The sequence below is a fragment of the Grampus griseus genome (genome assembly GCF_964374135.1).
Source record: "Grampus griseus genome assembly, chromosome: 19".
NCBI classification, from domain to species: Eukaryota; Metazoa; Chordata; class Mammalia; order Artiodactyla; family Delphinidae; genus Grampus; species Grampus griseus.
The window spans coordinates 31,509,812-31,528,873 of NC_139013.1; the positions used below are offsets into that span (position 1 = coordinate 31,509,812).

General features: G+C 55.7%; 1 protein-coding gene across 1 annotated transcript in view; it reads left to right on the top strand.

Annotated features, from left to right (window-relative positions):
- Window positions 1–17,994, top strand: part of ADGRG1 (adhesion G protein-coupled receptor G1) — a 32,200-nt gene extending 14,206 nt beyond the window's left edge. The window contains exons 2-14 of the mRNA XM_082677162.1: window positions 4,137–4,231; window positions 4,725–5,147; window positions 6,699–6,831; window positions 7,426–7,573; window positions 8,210–8,341; window positions 8,692–8,808; window positions 9,031–9,076; window positions 9,335–9,438; window positions 10,216–10,334; window positions 12,217–12,485; window positions 13,587–13,695; window positions 14,705–14,973; window positions 16,408–17,994. Of these exons, the coding sequence (XP_082533288.1) occupies window positions 4,171–4,231; window positions 4,725–5,147; window positions 6,699–6,831; window positions 7,426–7,573; window positions 8,210–8,341; window positions 8,692–8,808; window positions 9,031–9,076; window positions 9,335–9,438; window positions 10,216–10,334; window positions 12,217–12,485; window positions 13,587–13,695; window positions 14,705–14,973; window positions 16,408–16,538 (2,061 nt within the window). The 5' untranslated portion in view covers window positions 4,137–4,170 and the 3' untranslated portion in view covers window positions 16,539–17,994. The remainder of the gene's footprint in view (window positions 1–4,136; window positions 4,232–4,724; window positions 5,148–6,698; window positions 6,832–7,425; window positions 7,574–8,209; window positions 8,342–8,691; window positions 8,809–9,030; window positions 9,077–9,334; window positions 9,439–10,215; window positions 10,335–12,216; window positions 12,486–13,586; window positions 13,696–14,704; window positions 14,974–16,407) is intronic.
- Window positions 17,995–19,062: the final 1,068 nt, after the last annotated feature.

Here is a 19,062-nt window from a genome sequence, read left to right on the forward strand (position 1 = left end):
CCCCACCATTTTTCTCTCCTTTTCTTTGGGGCTCTCCCAAAGCCAGGGGGGCATGCATCTCTAGAAACTGACAGTGCCAGCGCTGCAAGGAGTTCTCTAGGGTGAGACTGAGGTCTGTGTCTTGGCTCCACTGGTGGAGATCTCGAAACAGATGGCCCTTCCCTAGTCTCAGTTTCCTGATCTGTAAAATGGCAAAACAGTAGGACCGGCCTTACAGGGTGGCTCTGAGGATTCCTTGGTAACGTAGATGGTGCCCCAGTTGAGCTCTCCTGTCCTTCAGAGGCTTCTGGGGACAGGCTCAGTTCCAGGCTGTGAGGAGGGAAGTTTTCTGGGTGGGGTTTCAGTCTTCCCGGAAAGGAAATTCATGCTCTAAGAATTTCCCATCAAGGTGCTTTGGAAGTTGAGCTGGCTGTGGGGGCCCCGAGGGGATTACATGGAGGGTGGGAGGGAAGGTGTAGGAGTAGGAACCTGTGACAGGCCCAGGGGTTGATTGAGGGGCACGCATGAGCTGGTCAGGAAGGATACAGAGATATCTAGCTGACACCTATGGTGCCGGCCGTGTGCATGGCCCTGCTCCAAGTCCTCTACAGGTATCAATTCATTTAATTCTCACAACGACCCTTGCAGGAGTCTCAATTTTTATTCCTATCTACAGGTGATGAGAGTGAGGCCCAGAGAGGGTGAGTAACTAGCCCAAGGATACACAGCTATTGAGTAGGGGGACTGGGATTTGAACCCAGACAGTCTGCCTCCGGAGTCTACTAAGGGTGGGTTAAAGGAAGCCAGGCAGTCCCTCCCCTCTAATCCCAAGAATGTCCATAGGACTAGAGTTGTTCGCCTTGGAGTGGCTATTCAGGAGCCAGGAATGTCAGGTCATGCCATTGATCCCTGTCTGTTGGAATCATGGTAGTTCACAGTGGTGCAGCCTCACTTGTATCCCTCCAGTGATGGGGAGCTCACTCTCTGTTTCCACCTTTTTGCTCTCAAAGGAATCAATCCAGGAGGATTGATGAAAGCAGATGATTCTGCCCTGTCCTGGGCCCTGTATACCGATAGTGGTAGCTCACTTTGAAGGTCAGTGGGCCGGAGAGATACATGGATTCTGGCCAGCTCCATCCTTGTTTTCTGTATGATGTCAGGAAATCACTGGCCCTCTCTGGGCCTTGAATCCAAATGCCATAGATGGAAAATTGGGGCCAAATCTGCAAAGTGATTGTGAGCTCTGAGTTCAGAAATATAAAGCAGGGGTCAAAGCAGGGGTTGGGGGGGGGCTTCCTGGAGGAGGTGTCATTTGGATTGGGGATCAGATGTAGACAGCGACAGCAACCGGCAGAAAAAAGAAGGAAAGAGAAAGGGTCCAGGAGAGACATGTTTCTGTCCCTGGATGCTGCATTTCCTTTCACTGGTCTGGAGTGGCAGTTTCAAAAGGAGCCAAAATGGGAGACACTGCTTTGGAAAGATCCCCAGTGTTCTCCTTACTTGTAGCAAGTAATAAATCAATCCTTCTCCCTAAAAACAAAAACACCCAAAACCAAAAAAAGAACCCCAAAAGGAGCCAAAATGCTCAGAGAGGATGCAGAGTGAAACCTTAAATATCACAATGTAGGAAACAGCGGCCATTCCCCCAAACACTTTCACATCCTTCCTCTCAGGGGTCTTGTGATGTCACCAGGGCAGGATGATGAAGCCAACTGACCAATGATTAGACTGACCAGGCCCTAGAAATTGGGGTTCCATTACACATGGTGGGACACTGGAGACGGGCTCTAGCTTGAGGGGGCCAACTTTGTTCAAGGAAGGCCCAGACCAGGAAGGAGACAGTGAACTCCTGCATGGACCACCCCTCCATTTAATGCTGCCCTTAAATATTCCATCCAAAAGCCACTTCTTCCTGGAAGCCCTCCTTGGTTTCCTCCCAAAGTCAAACTCCTCTCATGCCCCATAGTTGCCAGGCTTCCTTTTGTCTGGCTCGTGGCAGATGATTGCATCTGTCACCACAGCCATATGTAGTGCCTCACAGGATGAGGATGGCTGTTCGTGACTGCCAGCACCCAGCTCAGTCATAAGGCCAGCTGGCAGTGGGGAGGCCAAGCCACCCAGCATCTCTCTATAAGTACCAGGCACGCAGGTTCCCTGCCAGGCACTACAGTCCTGACCAGGCAGGGAAAGCCCTTGGTGTCTGGAACAATCTTGGGCAAGTCATTTAATTCATTGGATCTCAGGTTCCCTGTCTGTGAAATGGGCCAATGGTAGGGCTGACTTCACAGAGTTGGAATGAAGATTAATACAGGTATAGGGGTGAGGGGGGTGGATCAGCACAGGCTGGCAGGTAGTAGGTACTCAGCTAATAGAGGCTGGGGGTGGGGCATTCTACAAGAGGATGGGGCTGAGGGGAACTGGATCACCCCCGACTTGGGCCACACTATGTCTCCCGGCCAGACTGGGACGTCCCCCTGCCTTTCCAGCTGCCCTGGGAACTGGCTCCCCCTGGTGGCCATAACAGGAAGTGCCTGTCTCCTCTATCCCCTGGCTGTAGAGGGCGCTGTGGCTGCACTAATCCTTCACTCCATTTCCCTCACTGTCCACCTGCCCAGCGACCTCCGTGCACACTAGGCCCTGTGCACAGAGATGGATCAGCAGCTCCCTGGCTAGCACCAGGAGGAGGGATGTACCATCCTGCACCTCCCAGAGTTGGCTAACGGGACCCTATGAAACAGAAACACACACACAGACATAGAGAGCCAAAGGAGGCCAGGACTGACTGTAGAGGGAGTTGAGGAAGGCTTCCTGAAGGAGGTGACCTCTGAGCTGGGTCTTAGGGATGATGATCGTGAGGTTCTAGGAGGAGAGCCCTGCAAGCCCCCTTTTTCCTGTGTCTTCTTCAGGCCTGGAGGACGCAGCGTGGTTGGGGTGGTTCCTGGTGGTGCTGGGGAACCTCTCCCCCCACCGATTCTAGCCTGATGACCCCATCACTGCTGGATCTGGAGGGAGGTACTATTATTCGTCCTGTTTTCCATGACCCTCTTACAGGGTCATGTAGTGAGCAAGAGGTGGAGCTGGGACTTGAACTCAGCCACTGCCTCTTTTTAATTTTTTTTAATTTTTGTATTTTAATTTTATTTTATTGAAGAATAGTTGATTTGCAATGTATTGATTTCTTCATATTCTTTTCCATTATGGTTTATCACAGGTTACTGAATATAGTTTCCTGTGCGGTAAAGTAGGATCTTGTTGTTTATCCATCCTATATGTAATAGTTTGTATGTTCTAATCCCAAACTCACAATCTATCCCTTCCCCACCCCTCCCTTGGCAACCACAAGTCTGTTCTCTATGTCTGTGTGTCTATTTCTGCTTCATAGATATGTTCATTTGTGTCATATTTTAGATTTCACATATAAGTGGTAGCATATGGTATTTGTCTTTCTCTGTCTGACTTACTTCACTTAGCATGATAATTTCTAGGTCCATCTGTGTTGCTGCAAATGGCATTATTTCATTTTTTTATGGCTGAGTAGTATTCCGTTGTATATATGTACCACATCTTCTTTATCCATTCTTCTGTCAATGGACATTTAGGATTTTTCCATGTCTTGGCTACTGTGAATAGTGCTGCTATGAACATAGGTGTGCATGCGTCTTTTTGAAGTATGGTGTTGCCTGGGTATATGCCCAGGAGTGGGGTTGCTGGATCATATGGCAACTCTAGTTTTAGTCTTCTGAGGAACCTCCATACTGTTCTCCATAGTGGCTGCACCAATTTACATTCCCACCCACAGTGTAGGAGGGTTCCCTCTTCTCTACACCCTCTCCAGCATTTGTTATTTGTAGACTTTTTAATGATGGCCATTCTACCTGTGTGTCGATACCTCACTGTAGTTTTGATCTGCATTTCTCTAATAATTAGCGCTGTGGAGCATCTTTTCGTGTGCCTGTTGGCCATTTGTATGTCTTCTTTTAGCCACTGCCTCTTGATGCTCAGCTCCTGGAAGCTCTGGGGAGGTCCACGGACTGTTTCCACACTTGCCTCCCCACCTCATATGCCACATCCACGCTACCCTGGCTTCTCCCTCTTCAGGGTTGGCACAGCCACCCTGTGGGTCAGGCCCTCAAGCCAACACTCTTGTCCTCTTTCAGGCGGTGACTTCTCAGGGTGACTTTGGGGAGGAAGATGGCTGCCCAAGTGCTGCTGCAGACAGTGCTGTTCCTGCTGGGTCTGCTCCTGGTTCCAGGTAGGCTTTCCTGGAGGTACCCTAGGACTTAGTTAAAATGCCATCCTTATGTTAAGGATGTCTAGGTCAGCTGCCAGCACATCCACTAACCCCTTTGGGCAGGCACAGGCCTGAGGACACAGCTTAGCAAGTGGATGATGGTACCTTGGAGAAAGGAACATGGACTGGGTTTTGGCCCTACTCACCTCTGCAGCCAGTGCATCCTTGTGCAGTACACAGCCTGCACAACTGTCTGTGGCAGGCATGGCCTCATTAAATGTTTTATTGCTATTTAAAATATTATTTTGTCTTTGAAATTATTATTGATTTTGAGTTTGTTCTTTTCATATTTTGAAGCCAATAATCTTTGAATAGGGTAGACTCACATTTTTGGAGACCCTTTGAGGTATAGGTCCTTGGAATGTGTGTGGGTCCTAGGCACTGGGCTCCTGTGTTCTGGGCCCGGAGCCTGCCCCTGGGCCCAGAGTCCCATCTGCAGTCTCTGCTTCCTCAGGTGCCCGTGGCGGGGGCCCCCGGGAAGACTTCCGCTTCTGTGGCCAGCGGAACCAGACGCAGAACAGCAGCCTCCATTATAAGCGGACATCTGAGCTGCACATCTCCATCAAGAACACTGAGGAGGCCCTCGTAGTCCATGCGCCCTTCCCTGGAGCCCATGTGGCTCCTAGGTCATTCCCTCATCCCAGGGGCCTCTACCACTTCTGCCTCTACTGGAACCGCCATGCTGGGAAATTGCATCTTCGCTACGGCAAGAGCGACTTCGTGCTGAGTAACCAAGCCTCTGACCTACTGTGCTTCCGGCAGCAGGAGAAGAGCCTGGCCGAGGGGGCCCCACTGTTCGCCACCTCTGTCAGCTCCTGGTGGAACCCCCAGAACACCAGTCTGCCCAGTGCGGCCGGCTTCATCTTCCCCTTCCACAGTAAGGCGACTTCCAGGCACAAGGAGCAGCTTGGCCGAAGGCCTGGAGGCGGGGAAGGCAAAATGCGCAGCGGGGTTAAAGCAGACGGGCCGAGTGTCGGGTCGCGGAGCAGGGGCTCTGTGCGCAGGCAGTGGGGAGCCAGGGAAGGTGTCCGAGGAGTGGAAGAGTGTGATCCACGGTGTGCTTTGGGGAGGTTTGTGGGAAGTTAGGGGTGAGGGCGGAGGGGCGAAGTGCCGTCCAGCGGCTGCGGGGAAGGCCCAGGTAGAGGACGGTGAGTGAACGGGGTGGGAGCAGAGCGAATGGAGCGACGGGACTGGAGGTCAGGAGGCCGAGGAAAAATTCTGCTTTGTCAGCATCACCTAGAGTGTTTATCCCCATTTCTCGGAGGAGAAACTGAGGCACAAAGTGGCACAGCTCGTGAGTGAGGGAGCCAGGATCTGAACCCCGCAGCTGACTGGCATGAGGGGATGGGGGCAGGGGTGCGGGGGAGAGCAAGAGGTCAGAGGTCAGGACGCAGCGAGGCCGGAGGCTGACACTGAGGTGTGCAGACTGTGTGTCTGGCTGGGGTGTGACAGGTGTGGTGTGGCCGCTGCCTTCTATTCAGTGCTGAGTGGGGGCAGGGAGGAGGGGGTGGCCCAAAGGAGGTGGAGGCTCTACTCAGGGTCTAGGATTTCCCTGATTCTGGGGCCTTTCAGGCAGCTCCAGTTTGGGGCGGGGGCGGGGGGGGGGGCAAATCGCGTTGAATATGTTAGCAGCTCTGGGCCCTTGGAAATGCTGGGGGGTGGCAGCAGTGGGCCCAGGTGCTGCCCAGGGCAGCAGACAGGGGCCAGGGCGGTAGATAGGGCTCCCCGCCCCCAGGCTGGGATTCTGCCCCAACCTGGGAGGGTTTAGGGCAAAGTCAGGCATAGCTGCAAATTGACTTCCTGAAGAGCAGATCTGGCCTGGCCTTATTTGGTCTGTAGAGAGTTTTTTGAAAACATGAGCCAGGGTTTTCAAATGATCTAAAAATCAGGCTTTCTGCCTTGTAAATTCAGATGGGAGCACAGGGCCTGCCTTCCTTGCTGGCATAGGGCATGCCCCCTCCCCACATGTCCTTCCTCCCGTCTGCCTACCTCATCTGAGTCCCGTCTGAGCCCTGGAGGTGCCTGAGTCTGCAGCCCTTGGGTGCATGGTACCCGGGTGGAGGGCCTGGAGCCAGCACACAAGCCCCCCACCCGCCAGCTCCTCCTGAAGGGGGCTTGGCTGGCCCTGGGGAACTGGCCCTCCCAGCTCCCTGTGTGTGTCAGAAGCATGCCTGGGTAGGTGTGTCCCAGCCCACCCTGCTGGGGCTGGAGTTGCCGGGGGCTCCACAGGACAGAGCCCCGTCTGGCTGGCTGCAGCTCTGAGTGACTTGGGGGAGTCCACTGCACCTCTTGGAGCCTCAGTTTCCTGCTCCATAAAATGGGGATAGAAGCTTTCAGAATCACTGGAGGATTAACAGAGAGTGTAATGAGTGTGGCCGGGCACCTCATTCAACAGCCTTTGGTGGGTCTGTCCATCCCTCTCCCCCAGCTCCTCCCCTGAAGACCTCCCACAGCGCCTCGGTGGACACATGTGAGCTGAAAAGGGACCTCCAGCGGCTCAGCCAGTTTCTGAAGCATCCCCGGAAGAGCTCAAGGAGACCCCCGTTCACCCCCACGGACCAGTAAGTGTGGGTCCCAGTGTGTGAGGGGGGAGGAGGAGGCATCCCCCAGACCCGGGTAGGGCAGGGCAGGGCAGGGACCTGGAGCTGGCGGCTGTATGGAAACCTCCCCTGGGGCTGGAATGTTCTCATCTTTCCATCTTCTCCGGGAGGAATTGAGATACAGCCCTGGAGGCCAAGCCCCTCCCCTGCCTGAGTCGTTAAAAACAAATGTCACACCCACCAGCCCAGGTCAGCCGCACCCAAGCCCTCCTCTCCACCAATAAAGTGAAAAGGATTGACCCATTTTACAGCTCAGCAGACTGAGGCCCAGAGATGGGTAGGGCTGCTCTGTTGCACATAGTGGGTCGGTCCAGGCAGAACTGGGCCCACAACCTGGTGGCCGCGTCCGAGGATAGGTCCCCACCCCCCTCCTTTCCTGTTTGCTCTGACGCTCTGGCTAACTCCCTGCCACCCCCGCAGATCATTCTGTCTGCCCCACATTCTTTCCTGTGTATCTGCCTGAATCTCTCCTCTCCCTCTGTCTCCCTGCCTACTTGCCCGCCTGGATCCGCCCCTCACACCCAGCAGTCACCCACCCTCTCTCCCCACTGCCAGGCAGCTGCAGAGCCTGGAGTCGAAGCTGACCTCTGTGAACTTCACAGGGGACACGGTGTCCTTTGAGGAAGATCTGGTCAACGCCACGGTGTGGAAGCTCCAGCCCACAGCCAGCCTCCAGGACCTGCGCATCCACTCCCAGCGGGAGGTCAGGGGTCAGGATAGTGGCCAGGGCAGGAAGCAGATGTGGAGGCCGTGAGCACTCCCCTCCTCTGGGCCTCCGGGAGCCAGATGTGTGCTGATGAGGAAGGCCTCAGGCCCAAAGACTACCTCAGTCAGTGGCTACCCGGTGGAACTGAGGACCCTTCCTGATACAGTGGTGGGGACAGAGGTGGGGAGGGACCTGGTCCCTGCACAGGGGGCTCCTGTGGCACATCCTTGTGGACAGACAACCAACACCAAAATGCCTGTGCCTGCAGCCCTCTTGTGAGCCTGCCCTTGGTGGGCCTAGTTGGGGGCAGAGGGCTACACACCCTGCCTTTCTTATCCCCCAGCACACCAGGGAGCCATAGGCAGGGTCAGTGTCTGAAGCCCAGACACCAGAATACCACGTGGTTCTCCCAGGCCCATTTGCCCCTGGGGCCCTGGGCTCTAACGACAAGCGCCCCAGCCAGCGCTGGTGCCAGGGAAAGGAGGGGTGAGAAGGGCTGTTGTGAGTCAGGCCTGGCTTCCTGGAGGAGGTGGGCTTAGAGATGGCAGCGCCCAGGAAGGCATGTGCTGGGGGGATGTGGGGGGATCTGGAGGCCCACCTCTGGCTGAGCCCCCGTGGGACTCTGGTCTGCAGGGGGAGCAGAGCGAGATCCTGGAGTACTCGGTGCTGCTGCCCCGCGAGCTCTTCCAGAAGACCAAGGGCCAGAGGCAGGAGGCTGAGAAGAGACTCCTCCTGGTAGACTTCAGCAGCCAAGCCCTGTTCCAGGTATGGGGCTGTCGTCCTCAGGCCCTCCCCCGGGGGAAAGCAGCTTCTGTCTGACGGAGAGGTGGAAGGGTAGGCATGGAGCCCAGCCCCTTCCTCCAAGAGTCCTTGTAAAGTCAGAAATCGGATAGCAACGTGCAGGTCTCCCTGGGAGATTTAGACCTGGCAGAGTGTTATTCTCACTATGGTGTAAATGACTACCCTCGCAAGAATCTTTTTCCAGAGGGAGACTCAAAATCTGGGAGCAATGTGCTGGGCAGAGACAGGAGTCTAGAAGGTCTGGGGAACTTCTGAGCTTTTCTTCTCAGTCCTGAGCCCCCTCCCTACCCTCTTCCCCCACCCCATATACCTAGGACAAGAATTCCAGTCAGGTCTTGGGGGAGAAGGTCTTGGGTATCGTCGTGCAGAACACCAAAGTAGCCAACCTCTCGGAGCCCATGGTGCTCACCTTCCAGCACCAGCCACAGCCGGTGAGTGTGAGCAAAGAACCAAGGACACAAGGGTCCCCGTTGTCCATGTCCTCCTGTCCCCCTCTCTTCTGAATCACTTGTCTTTAACGAAATGACCGACTGGCTGAGGGCATCGGCCAGTCAGGTACAAAAGGGGTGGGGCCCTGGCACTGACTCCCTCAGCCTGGCTGGAAGGGAGTAGACTGTCGTGAGACCCACTCCCCTTCTTTCCTGTCCCTACAGAAGAATGTGACTCTACAGTGTGTATTCTGGGTGGAAGACCTAACATGTGAGTGTGGAGGGGCCTCTGAGCTGGGCAGGTACCTGGAGGCAGGTACCAGGGGGTCCTGGAAGGTGGGGGAGATGGAGTTAATCAAGGGGGGCTTCCTGGAGGAAGGTGGGCTTTGAAGAGGGAGTGATGTCAGGCTAGGGATCTGCTGAGGGGAGCAAAGGCTCAGAAGAGTGATGCAGTCGTGCATTTGTGGGGTATAGTGGGGTGCTGGGGTGCTGGGCTTGATCTCAGAGCCCCATGCTGACCCCTCCTCAGTGAGCAGCCCCGGGAGCTGGAGCAATGTGGGCTGTGAGACCATCAGGAGAGAGACACAGACGTCCTGCCTCTGCAACCACCTGACCTACTTTGCAGTGCTGATGGTGCGTGGCCCCCTCCTTCCCTGCTCCCATACACAGGCCGGGTTCTTGCTGTGTGGCCACTTCTCGCATATATGTTATCCATTCCTCACAACACGCCCCGAGGTGACTCCTGTTGTTGTCCCATTTTATAGATAAGGAAACTGAGGCTCAGAGAGGCTAGGCAATGTACTCAAGTTCACACAGCTAGCAGTGCGCGGAAGAGCTGGTCTCGAAAGCCCTTGTTCTTTATTCCCCAAATCTGGTGCATGATAAAAATGCAGGTTCCTGGTCCTGACCTAGGATTCTGATTCCACAGGGCTGGGGTGGGGCCAGGAGTATGTTTCTAAGGAGCCCTCAGGGGGATGCTGAGGCCCTTGTGATGGACTTCAGTGCCCCCGAGATCTCAGAAGCTTTGTGTCCTAGGCTCATTCTCCCCAGCTCTTAGGACCCTAGCATCTGAGGGACCGGAGTGGTCTTCCAGCTCTCTCTGGGCGTGGTGAGCTCACTGCCTCACAGGAAACTTATTTCTGTTTTGAATGCTACAGAAAAATAGTTAGTGCCAGGACAGAAAAGGGATTCTCTGGTGGAGGGTTCTTGACCCTGGTGGGACAGGGATCCATTTGAGAATGTGGTGAAAAATGCACTCATGGGACCACACTCTTCTCAGTTTGGGGGGCAGGTGTGGTTCATAGACGCCCAAGGCCGTCCAGGGACCACGGGTTAGACCGCCATCTGGGCAAACCCTCAGTGTCGAGTTGGGGGCACTGAGGCCAGCCCTGACCTGCCTCGTGGACCCAGGTTACCTCTGTGGAGGTGGACGCCATCCACAAGCACTACCTGACTCTCCTCTCGTACGTGGGCTGTGTCATCTCCGCCGTGGCCTGCGTCCTCACCATCGCTGCCTACCTCTGCTCTAGGTAGGACCTGGGAGCAAGAGGGAAGGGGGCAGGGAGAACCTCCATTCCAGGCCCCCGGGCTGGGACCCCACGTTGAGGGAGACCCACCCTGGAAATTGGCCTGACCCCGAAACGTGTGTATAGTTTTGGAAGCCCTGGGAGGTGCAGCCAGCTGACCCCCAGGGGGGCATTTCCTGCTCAGATCTGTGGTGTTTGGGTAACATAGCATTTCCGGTTTACATTAACTGCCAACATTTAAAATTGGGAGAGTTGACATAAGAATCTAGATTCCTGTCTTCGAATAACCAGATGTGCTACCGCTGGGGGCACATGATAATGCGACAGTGATGGTAATGATAATGGTGGACACTTACATCACACGGTCCACATGCCGCACACTGTTCTAAGTGCTTTACACGCGTGAACTTGGTTCATCCTCGCAAGGGCCCTATGGAAGAGTGCTCAGAGACAGTAAGTGACTTGACTGAGGTCACACAGCGGGGAAGTGGTAGCAGCAGGCTTGAACCCAAGCAGGCTGGCTCCAGGCCCACAAGGCCTGGGTTAGCGGAGCTGCCTGGCAGTGGCCGCTGTGGACAGGTAGAGCCCCCAGCCCCTGTTCCCTAGTGCCTGTTTTGAGGCCCGACCCCCTGGCTCCATGGAGGCGTGTGTCACCCCAGTCGTTGGGGTGCCTGCTGAGAGAAGGGGCCGCCTTCGGTGGAGTGAAGAACGCCTCCACCCACCCTCAGACCGGCTGTGTGTGGGTCTGGACTGGCAGTGCTGGGCTCGGCCTAAACTGAGGCCCACCTGTAATTGGGCCCTGGACCCGTCTGCGTGGAAGGGAGACATCCTTAGTTCTGCTGTAGAATGAAGACTCTTGGAGTGTGCTCACTGTTCTTGCAGGGACCGGGGAGGGTAGAGCCGTGTGAAGGCCACAGCTGCGCACGTGGTGGGGCTGGAGCAGGCGATGAGGAGGGACGGCTGGCAGGCTGAGTGGAGAGCTGGGGGTGAGGGCACAAGCCCCTCCCAGCACCTGCCCATTGATCACAAAAGTGCCCCAGGACAGAGGGACAGGAACCCTTAGGGACTGAGCACCTCATCTGTGCCGGATGCTTCGTATCAGTGTAACTCTCACCCCGACCCTGCGAGGGGGGCCATCCTCCCACTTCACAGATGAGTACACTGAGGGTGAGGGGGATGGGGCCAGCCTAAGGTGGTGCCTCAAGTTAGGGGTAGGGTGGGCATGGGGATCCAGGATGGTAGGTGTTCTTCTGCACTCTCTGGAGCAGGCAGTGGATGGTGCCAGGTGGACAGAAAGGCTGGGGACAGGAAGGCTGACAGTGCCCTGCACCACACAGTATCTTGGGATGGGAGCAGGACGTGCACACACAGACTTGCAACCTCAAGGACACAGGCCACACAGCGTGTGCTCACAGATGCACAGTAGTGCAGACAGATAGGCAGACACAGAACATGGGTGGCATGGATTCTCCAAAACAGCAAAAAATCCAGTCTTTCCCTTCTGACTTTGGGAGCATCTGGTTGATTGTAGTGGCTGATTTGTCTTCCTCGCTGTGCTTGGTTAAATCTGCCGTTAGATGCACACACGGTGCCTGAGCCTGTGGGTGTTGGACACATGGAAGGTGCACGAGGACAGAGCCTAGCTGTAGCCACGGGAGGCCGCGCGTGTGTGTGTGCGTGCGTGTGTGCGCGCGCGTGTAGCCTGGGAAGGCTGCCTGGAGGAGGAGGGGTGGGCGGGCATACCTCCCACCTCCCACCTCCCACCTCCCACCTCCCACCTCCCACCTCCCACCTCCCACCTCCCACCCCCCTCCCTCCTCCCTGCCTTCCCATGCTGGCCACCAGAGTGACCCTGCCTGCCCTACCTCCACCCTCCCCTGTGCAGGAGGAAGTCTAGGGATTACACCGTCAAGGTGCACATGAACCTGCTGCTGGCCGTCTTCCTGCTGGATGTGAGCTTCCTGCTCAGCGAGCCGGTGGCCCTGGCAGGCTCCGAGGCTGCCTGCCGCGCCAGTGCCATCTTTCTGCACTTCTCCCTGCTCGCCTGCCTCTCCTGGATGGGCCTCGAGGGCTACAACCTCTACCGACTCGTGGTCGAGGTCTTCGGCACCTATGTGCCAGGCTACCTGCTCAAGCTGGGCATCGTGGGCTGGGGTGAGTTGGTGGAGGGGGTTGGTGGGCCCCCCAGACCTGCCTTTTCCTCTTGGTTTCTGGCGAAACATGGGCACCTGGTTCCACTTCTCCACCTGCCCCTCTGACCATTCCCTCACTTGCTTCCTTCACTCACCCATTCTCAGGGGTTGCTTACCTTGGCTAGTTCAAGGTTCTCTTTAGGAAGATGAGGTGATGAGCCCTGTCCCCATGAAACGCTTACATATTCTCTACATCTGTCACTGTTTTACAAGTGGGGTTTGCAGACGGAGCCACCATGTATGGATGTGCAGGTTGCGCACTGCTCAAAGGCACCCGGTTGTGGATGAGTGGGGCCGTAATTCAGTCCTCACCTGATTCACCCAGGCTCATGGTGGCCCTGCCTGTGGATCCCCATGAACCTCAGGTACCAGGTTCCCCGTGGCTCTGGTATTTGTTCTTGGCCGACAGCAACCCAATTCACCTGTGGCCCAGACCTCTCTTTGTCAGACCTGGAGGCCCAGGGGCACACACCACAAGTCCTTGAACATTGCACAGGCCCACCAACCTCCACATGTCCCCGACCCCAACTTGCGGGCTCCTCCCGTGTTTCTCATTCGGCCCTTTCTTGGTTCACTTCATTGATATATATGAAATTCTTTCAGAGTTGGCTCTTTGTCAAAATCCAGGTGTTTGGTGGTGGGCAACCCTTCCAGGGAGCTCTCAATCTTCACCTCATGGACAAGGTCGAGGCCCAGGGCAGACATCCCCTCGGGGTATAACTCTAGATGTCCCCTGTTGAACTGTCCTCCACCCCACCAATGTCCTGTCTGCTCCTCCAGTCTCTCCTTGTGACAGCCAGCCCCTCAGCAGGGAACTGCAGGCCCTTTCCCCTAGGGGGCCCCAGGATGCTGAGGGTGCAGGGGTAAGGTCAGGGGAGATGGGCTCCCTTTATGAGAAACCAGAACTGGAAAGGAGAAGGGTGGGTCCGAGCTTGGAGGACCTGCCCCAGATGGGACTGGGTAAGCTCTGGGACCACAGGTCTGAGAGGGGGTCGCACCAGAGGGAAGGGGAGGGCAGGCCTCAGAGGGCGGGAGATGGAGCTCCATGCTTTGTTGCCTGCAGGCTTCCCCATCTTCCTGGTGACGTTGGTGGCACTGGTGGATGTGAACAACTATGGCCCCATCATCCTAGCTGTGCACAGGACCCCAGAGAGTGTCATCTACCCTTCCATGTGAGTGGCTTGTGCAGTGGGGGCAGGAAGGTGGGCCTCATGGTGCAGAGGTCAGAGAGTAGCCTGGGCCCAGGTCACGCTGACCAGGAGACTCCTGGGTGCCAAGCTGCTGGAGGTATTGGGGTGACCCTTTTCTCAGGGAGGGTGAGAACGGGCCTGGATCTGCCAGTCACTTGCCAGATGACCTTGCACAGGTCCTAGCCCCTCTCTGGGCCTCAGTTTCCCCACTTGCAAGTGGGAGTATGGGTTGGAGCAGCTGAGCCTCCAGCATGTTCCTTTGCTGCACCCTTCTATCCTCTTCCCCATGGAAAAATGGAAAGGCTGAGACCCAGAGAAGGCAGGAATCCACACCACGCTGCTCAAAGGCACCCAGCTGGGGGATGAGTGGGGCTGAAATCCAGTCCTCCTCCACTCACCTAATTCACCCAAGCTGGTGGTGGCCTGGCCTGTGTGTCCCCCTGAACCAGACTAGACTCCAGGGCTCCTGAGCCCTAGGCTAGGAAGGAACCCTTTCCATTCCTTCAGTGTTTTGAAAATTTCAGTTGATTTTGCATCACTTTGTGCCATCTGTATTATTATTTGTTTAATTTTTTTCTTTAAATCATCTGGCTTGTTAAATGTATTTTTTTAAAAATTATATCAACTATAAATGGGAAACAAGCATTACTTGTCATGAACAGTGAGTAGTCATGAAAGCAAACACAGGAATAAGGAAACCCTGGTACTAAATTCTTGATGAAAGCAATGGGCCTAAAGTCTGGCTTTTTTTGAAAAGGGAGACTAGCAAGTGTTAGAAGTGTTAAAAACGTTTTAGGACCAAATTAAGCCTTTCTCTTGACTACAGAGAAGGAATAAAGGAGAATTGAAAGGAGAGTGGCTTTTTGGCCCTTGAGTCAGTGGTGTTTAAAGCAGCTGTCCTGTACTCGGGCTCACCGTGGTGCCTGCCCAGGGCCCAGGAAGCACCGTGCCAGCCCGGCCTTGCAACGAACCTTCATGCCCTTGCCCATAGGTGCTGGATCCGGGACTCCTTGGTCAGCCACGTCACCAACCTGGGCCTCTTCAGCCTGGTGTTCCTGTTCAACATGGCCATGCTGGGCACGATGGTGGTGCAGATCGTGCGGCTGCGCCCACACGCCCAGAAGTGGCCCCACGTGCTGACCCTGCTGGGTCTCAGTCTGGTCCTCGGCCTGCCCTGGGCCTTGGTCTTCTTCTCCTTTGCTTCTGGCACCTTCCAGCTTGTGGTCCTCTACTTTTTCAGCATCATCACCTCCTTCCAAGGTAGGCATGGAGAAAACCCCACCCCCTGGCCCAGGCAGGGTGCCCATATATAGAGCACAGACCAGGGAAGGGATGACCCAGATGACCTGAAGGGCCTTCTTTGGACCTCAGCCTTCCCATTCGTAAAATGGGGGCATCCAGGCCATAGTTGACAAGTCTTTGTTGAGTACTTATAGTGCACAGGCCCTGCGTTAAGCCCTAGTGCTGTAGTTGTGAACTGGTCATGCAAGGGCCTTTTGCTTCCACAGAGCTCATCTCTACTGGGAAGGCCAGGTGTGACAAGCAAGGTCGCAGACATCAAAGGGCATCTAGGAGAGGAGGGAAGTAATAGTGGGCGATGTTGTGGACAGTCTGAGCTTGGGTGGGGGACACTTGGGGGAGGGAAGCCTCTCTGTACAGGAGACATTTGAAGACAACAGAAGGATCGAGCCATGGAGAGATCAAGGGCCCGTTACTCCAAGTGTGTTTCTCAGACCAGCAGCATCGGCATCATCAGGAGCTTGTTACAAACACAGACTCTGGCCCACCCCAGGCCTGCCGAGTCAGAATCCTCCTTGTAACAGACGCCCAGGGGATGCAGCGCATGGTACAGGCTGAGGAGACCTGGTCTAGGGGTGGAGTGCTCCAGGCAGAGGGAGAAGCATGAGCAAAGGTCCTGAGGCTAGAACTAGGTTATGTGTTGGAAGAATAGTGAGGAGCACGGCTAAGGAGTAGTGAGGCGGGGGTGGGGGGAGGGGCTGGATCATGAGGGCCTGGCTTGATGCCATCAGGGTCCCTTCCTGCTCTACCTGCACCCCTCTACCCCCGCCCCCCGACATCTCACACACACACATATTCACACACACACATATACACACACACCTACCTTTGTTTTTGGCCACGCTGGGTAGGGAGGAGGCCTTGCCCTCCCTGTTTTCCTGCCCAAGTCCTCCCCATTGCATGGGGTCCCCATGCAATGGGAGTGGTGTGTGAGGGAGGTGAGTCTTTGTTTTCTCATCTGTGACGTGAAGGGGACTCTGTAGGGATTATAAATCATGCTCATAAATGCACACATTTACTGAGCTATTAATAAATCACAGTATTATGATTTGGGGAGGAGCGTATCACATGGTACTTAAGCAGGTGGGCTCTGGAGGCTGACCACTGCTGCTTGACTCCTGGCTCAGCCAGGCCCCTTATCTTCATGGGCCTCCGTCTCCTCGTTTGTAAAACAGAAAAGTAATGATGAGGTCTGATCTCAAGGAACCTGGAGAGAATGAAGTGAGATGACGTACAGGGCACTGCCCAGTGCCTGGCGCATAGCAGGTGCTCCAGGGATCACATCGGTTTGGGGAACCTGTGTAGGGAGGAGGACAGGGGCAGATCTGGGTCCAAGGAAGGGAGCGGGGTTGGGCTGGGGCTGCCCCCAGCCTCTGAGCCCTGTGCCCCCCACAGGCTTCCTCATCTTCCTCTGGTACTGGTCCATGCGCCTGCAGGCCCAGGGTGGGCCCTCCCCTCTGAAGAGCAGCTCGGACAGTACCAGGCTCCCTATCAGCTCGGGCAGCACCTCGTCCAGCCGCATCTAGGCCGCCAGCCCCCCGCCGATGCGAGGAAGCAGAGTTGTGGTCTCTCTTCACTGCTGCTTGCGGCCCCTGCAGCCAGGCCAAGCCAGCCGGAGACTTGAGAAGGCCCAAGGACCTCGGAAGGATGGGGCTGTTGCCATGGCAGCCAGACTCCCAAGCTGGGCCTTCTGAATTGGCCGGGGGGCTACTTGCCTCTTGGGTCCAGCTCAGGGGGCTCAAGGCTGGTCTTAATGCACCACCACTGGACTGGCCCTCACGGCTGGAATCTGCAGGCCTTGGACCTTGGAGGCTGGTGGCATCCTTGGCCCTGTGCCCCAGCCCAGGACAAGAATGTGCCGTAGCTGTTCTGTCTCTGGTGATCACCATGAGGGCGCTCTGTAGCCCCTGTCATTTTAATCTAAGGATGGCCCGCAGGGGAAACGAGTTGGGGCAGAGCTTTGAGCCAGACCCCTGGAGGAGGAGCATTCCCTCCCTGGAGCATAATGACAGCCCAGGGAGGGAGCCGGGCTGTCGTTATGCTGGCCCTCTGAGCCCAGGGCAATCACCCTTTGTCAGCCTCCCCAGCCCTCCCTCTCCCCTTCCTGGTCCTCCCTCTCCTTGGACCTCCTTAGCCCTCCACTCACAGCCCGGAGTCCCCAATTCCAATGCTGGATGTTGGGTAGTGGTTCCCAAGAGCTACCTGGTGCCTACTGTAAACCTTTATCTACTGCATGGGCGTTTGCCTGCCCCTGACTTGGCTTAGTATAAACGTTCTGGGCTGGGCTAGGCCCATCTTCCCATCTGGCCCTCTCCACAGCTGCATCACCCTAGCTCACCACTGCCAAGCCGACACCTCACAGGGGCCCGCAGCCGCTCCCGAAGCCCTCTTGTGGCAAGAACTGTGGAACGTAGCAGTCCAAATTTGTTTCCACCCCAGCATTCCAAAGACTGAGACACGCCTCCCCTGGTGATGCTTGTAGAGCCTGACACGCTCCGTAGAACCCCTGCAGATGATCTTGAGCACACCTCACAGCCCATCACGGTTAATTCTGTTGGACACAGGTGGCCAGACCTGGTCGCTTCGCCTGCGAGCTCTCAGTCTAATGTGGGAGGCATGCATGAGACAAGAACTCTTAGAGGTACAGGCACAGAGTTGGGGGAGCCCTCATTCCTGGCTGGGACTCCAGGAAGGCTTCCTGTAGGAGGCAGCATTTGATCTGGCTCTCAGCCTTAAAGATGGGGAGGATTTTCTTTGTAATTACCAGTTCATTTGTCTTCATATTAAAAAGAAGTACGTGTTCATCGTAGAGAATTTGGAAGCTGTAGAAGAGTACATAGAAAAAATAAAAATCAGCTGTTATCGCCTAACCAACCGTGGCAAGAATTTCCTTCTGAGCTTTTTCCTGTGCTTCTCTTAAGAATCAATGATAAAAAACACCTGGGGGCCAATCAGGAAACATGAACAAGAGAAGAGGGCCATGTGTGAAAGACATCTGCTGGAAACGTTGTCAGGGCAAAGGTGGGGGGAGGAATGGCAACTGGGTGTCAGTGCTGGGGGAGCTGCGCGTGATCTGTGGTGAACTGAAGGTTACGAGCCCCACGCAGAGGATGCAGCTGCTGCTCTGCTGCAGCCGGTCACCACCTCGGAGGGTTGAAGGCCCGTGTAGCCAGACTGCCTGCCTTTTATGACAAATAAGAAATCCAGATCGTGCTGGTGTAAAATCCCCTGATTTAAAAAAACTTGGCTAATCCAGAATATTCTCTGGTCAAAGAAATCACGTCTGAGGGCTGAATTCAGCCCTTGGCTGGTCGCGGGACCTGTGTAACCAGTTTATTGCCCGGTGTGAAGTGGACGGGCTGCAAGAATGAAACGACTGGACTTTTCTGCCATCGCTGCCTTACAAACTGGTCCTGGCAAATTTCTCCTCTCCATCCTGTGACACAGGTGAGGCAGGTCAAATAAGTTTCTGTCCCCCTTCAGTTATGGGAGCAGTCTTGTTCGATCACGGCTCTCAGTGTCCAGGTCTAAAGGTCCAGCACAGGTCCAGCCCAGGCCCACACCTGAGCCTTCCGCCCCTGCAGTCTCCTCCCTCCTCTCCTGGCTGCTCTGGGGGGAGCGCAGGCTGGGGAAAGAGGCAACTCTCTGCAGTTGGACGGGAGGGGTGTGAGGTGCCTTGGTGGCTAGGAGTGGGCTGGCAGTGGTGGGATGAGCGTGAATGTGGGATCTTTGGGGACCTGCAGGGACCTTGGCACATGGGAACCCCCTGCCCCCTGCCTCTCTTCCAACCCCTCCTCCTGCTGCTTCCATTGGCCTCTGCCTCCACCTTCTCCAGGTGGTGGACTCCTCTTATGCCCCAACCCCTGAGGACAAACCTTCCCCACAGTGTCCCGGTTGAGCAGCTGGGTGGGATCAGAGCCAGCTCCGCTCTCAGAGACTTCTCTCGGGTCTCTCAGACCCCCATCACTTGGCTAGACCTGAGGGGATACCTACCCCATCCTCAGGGAAGGAAGGGACCCAGCCCCCTCCCCCGGGCAGGTGGGACTCCCC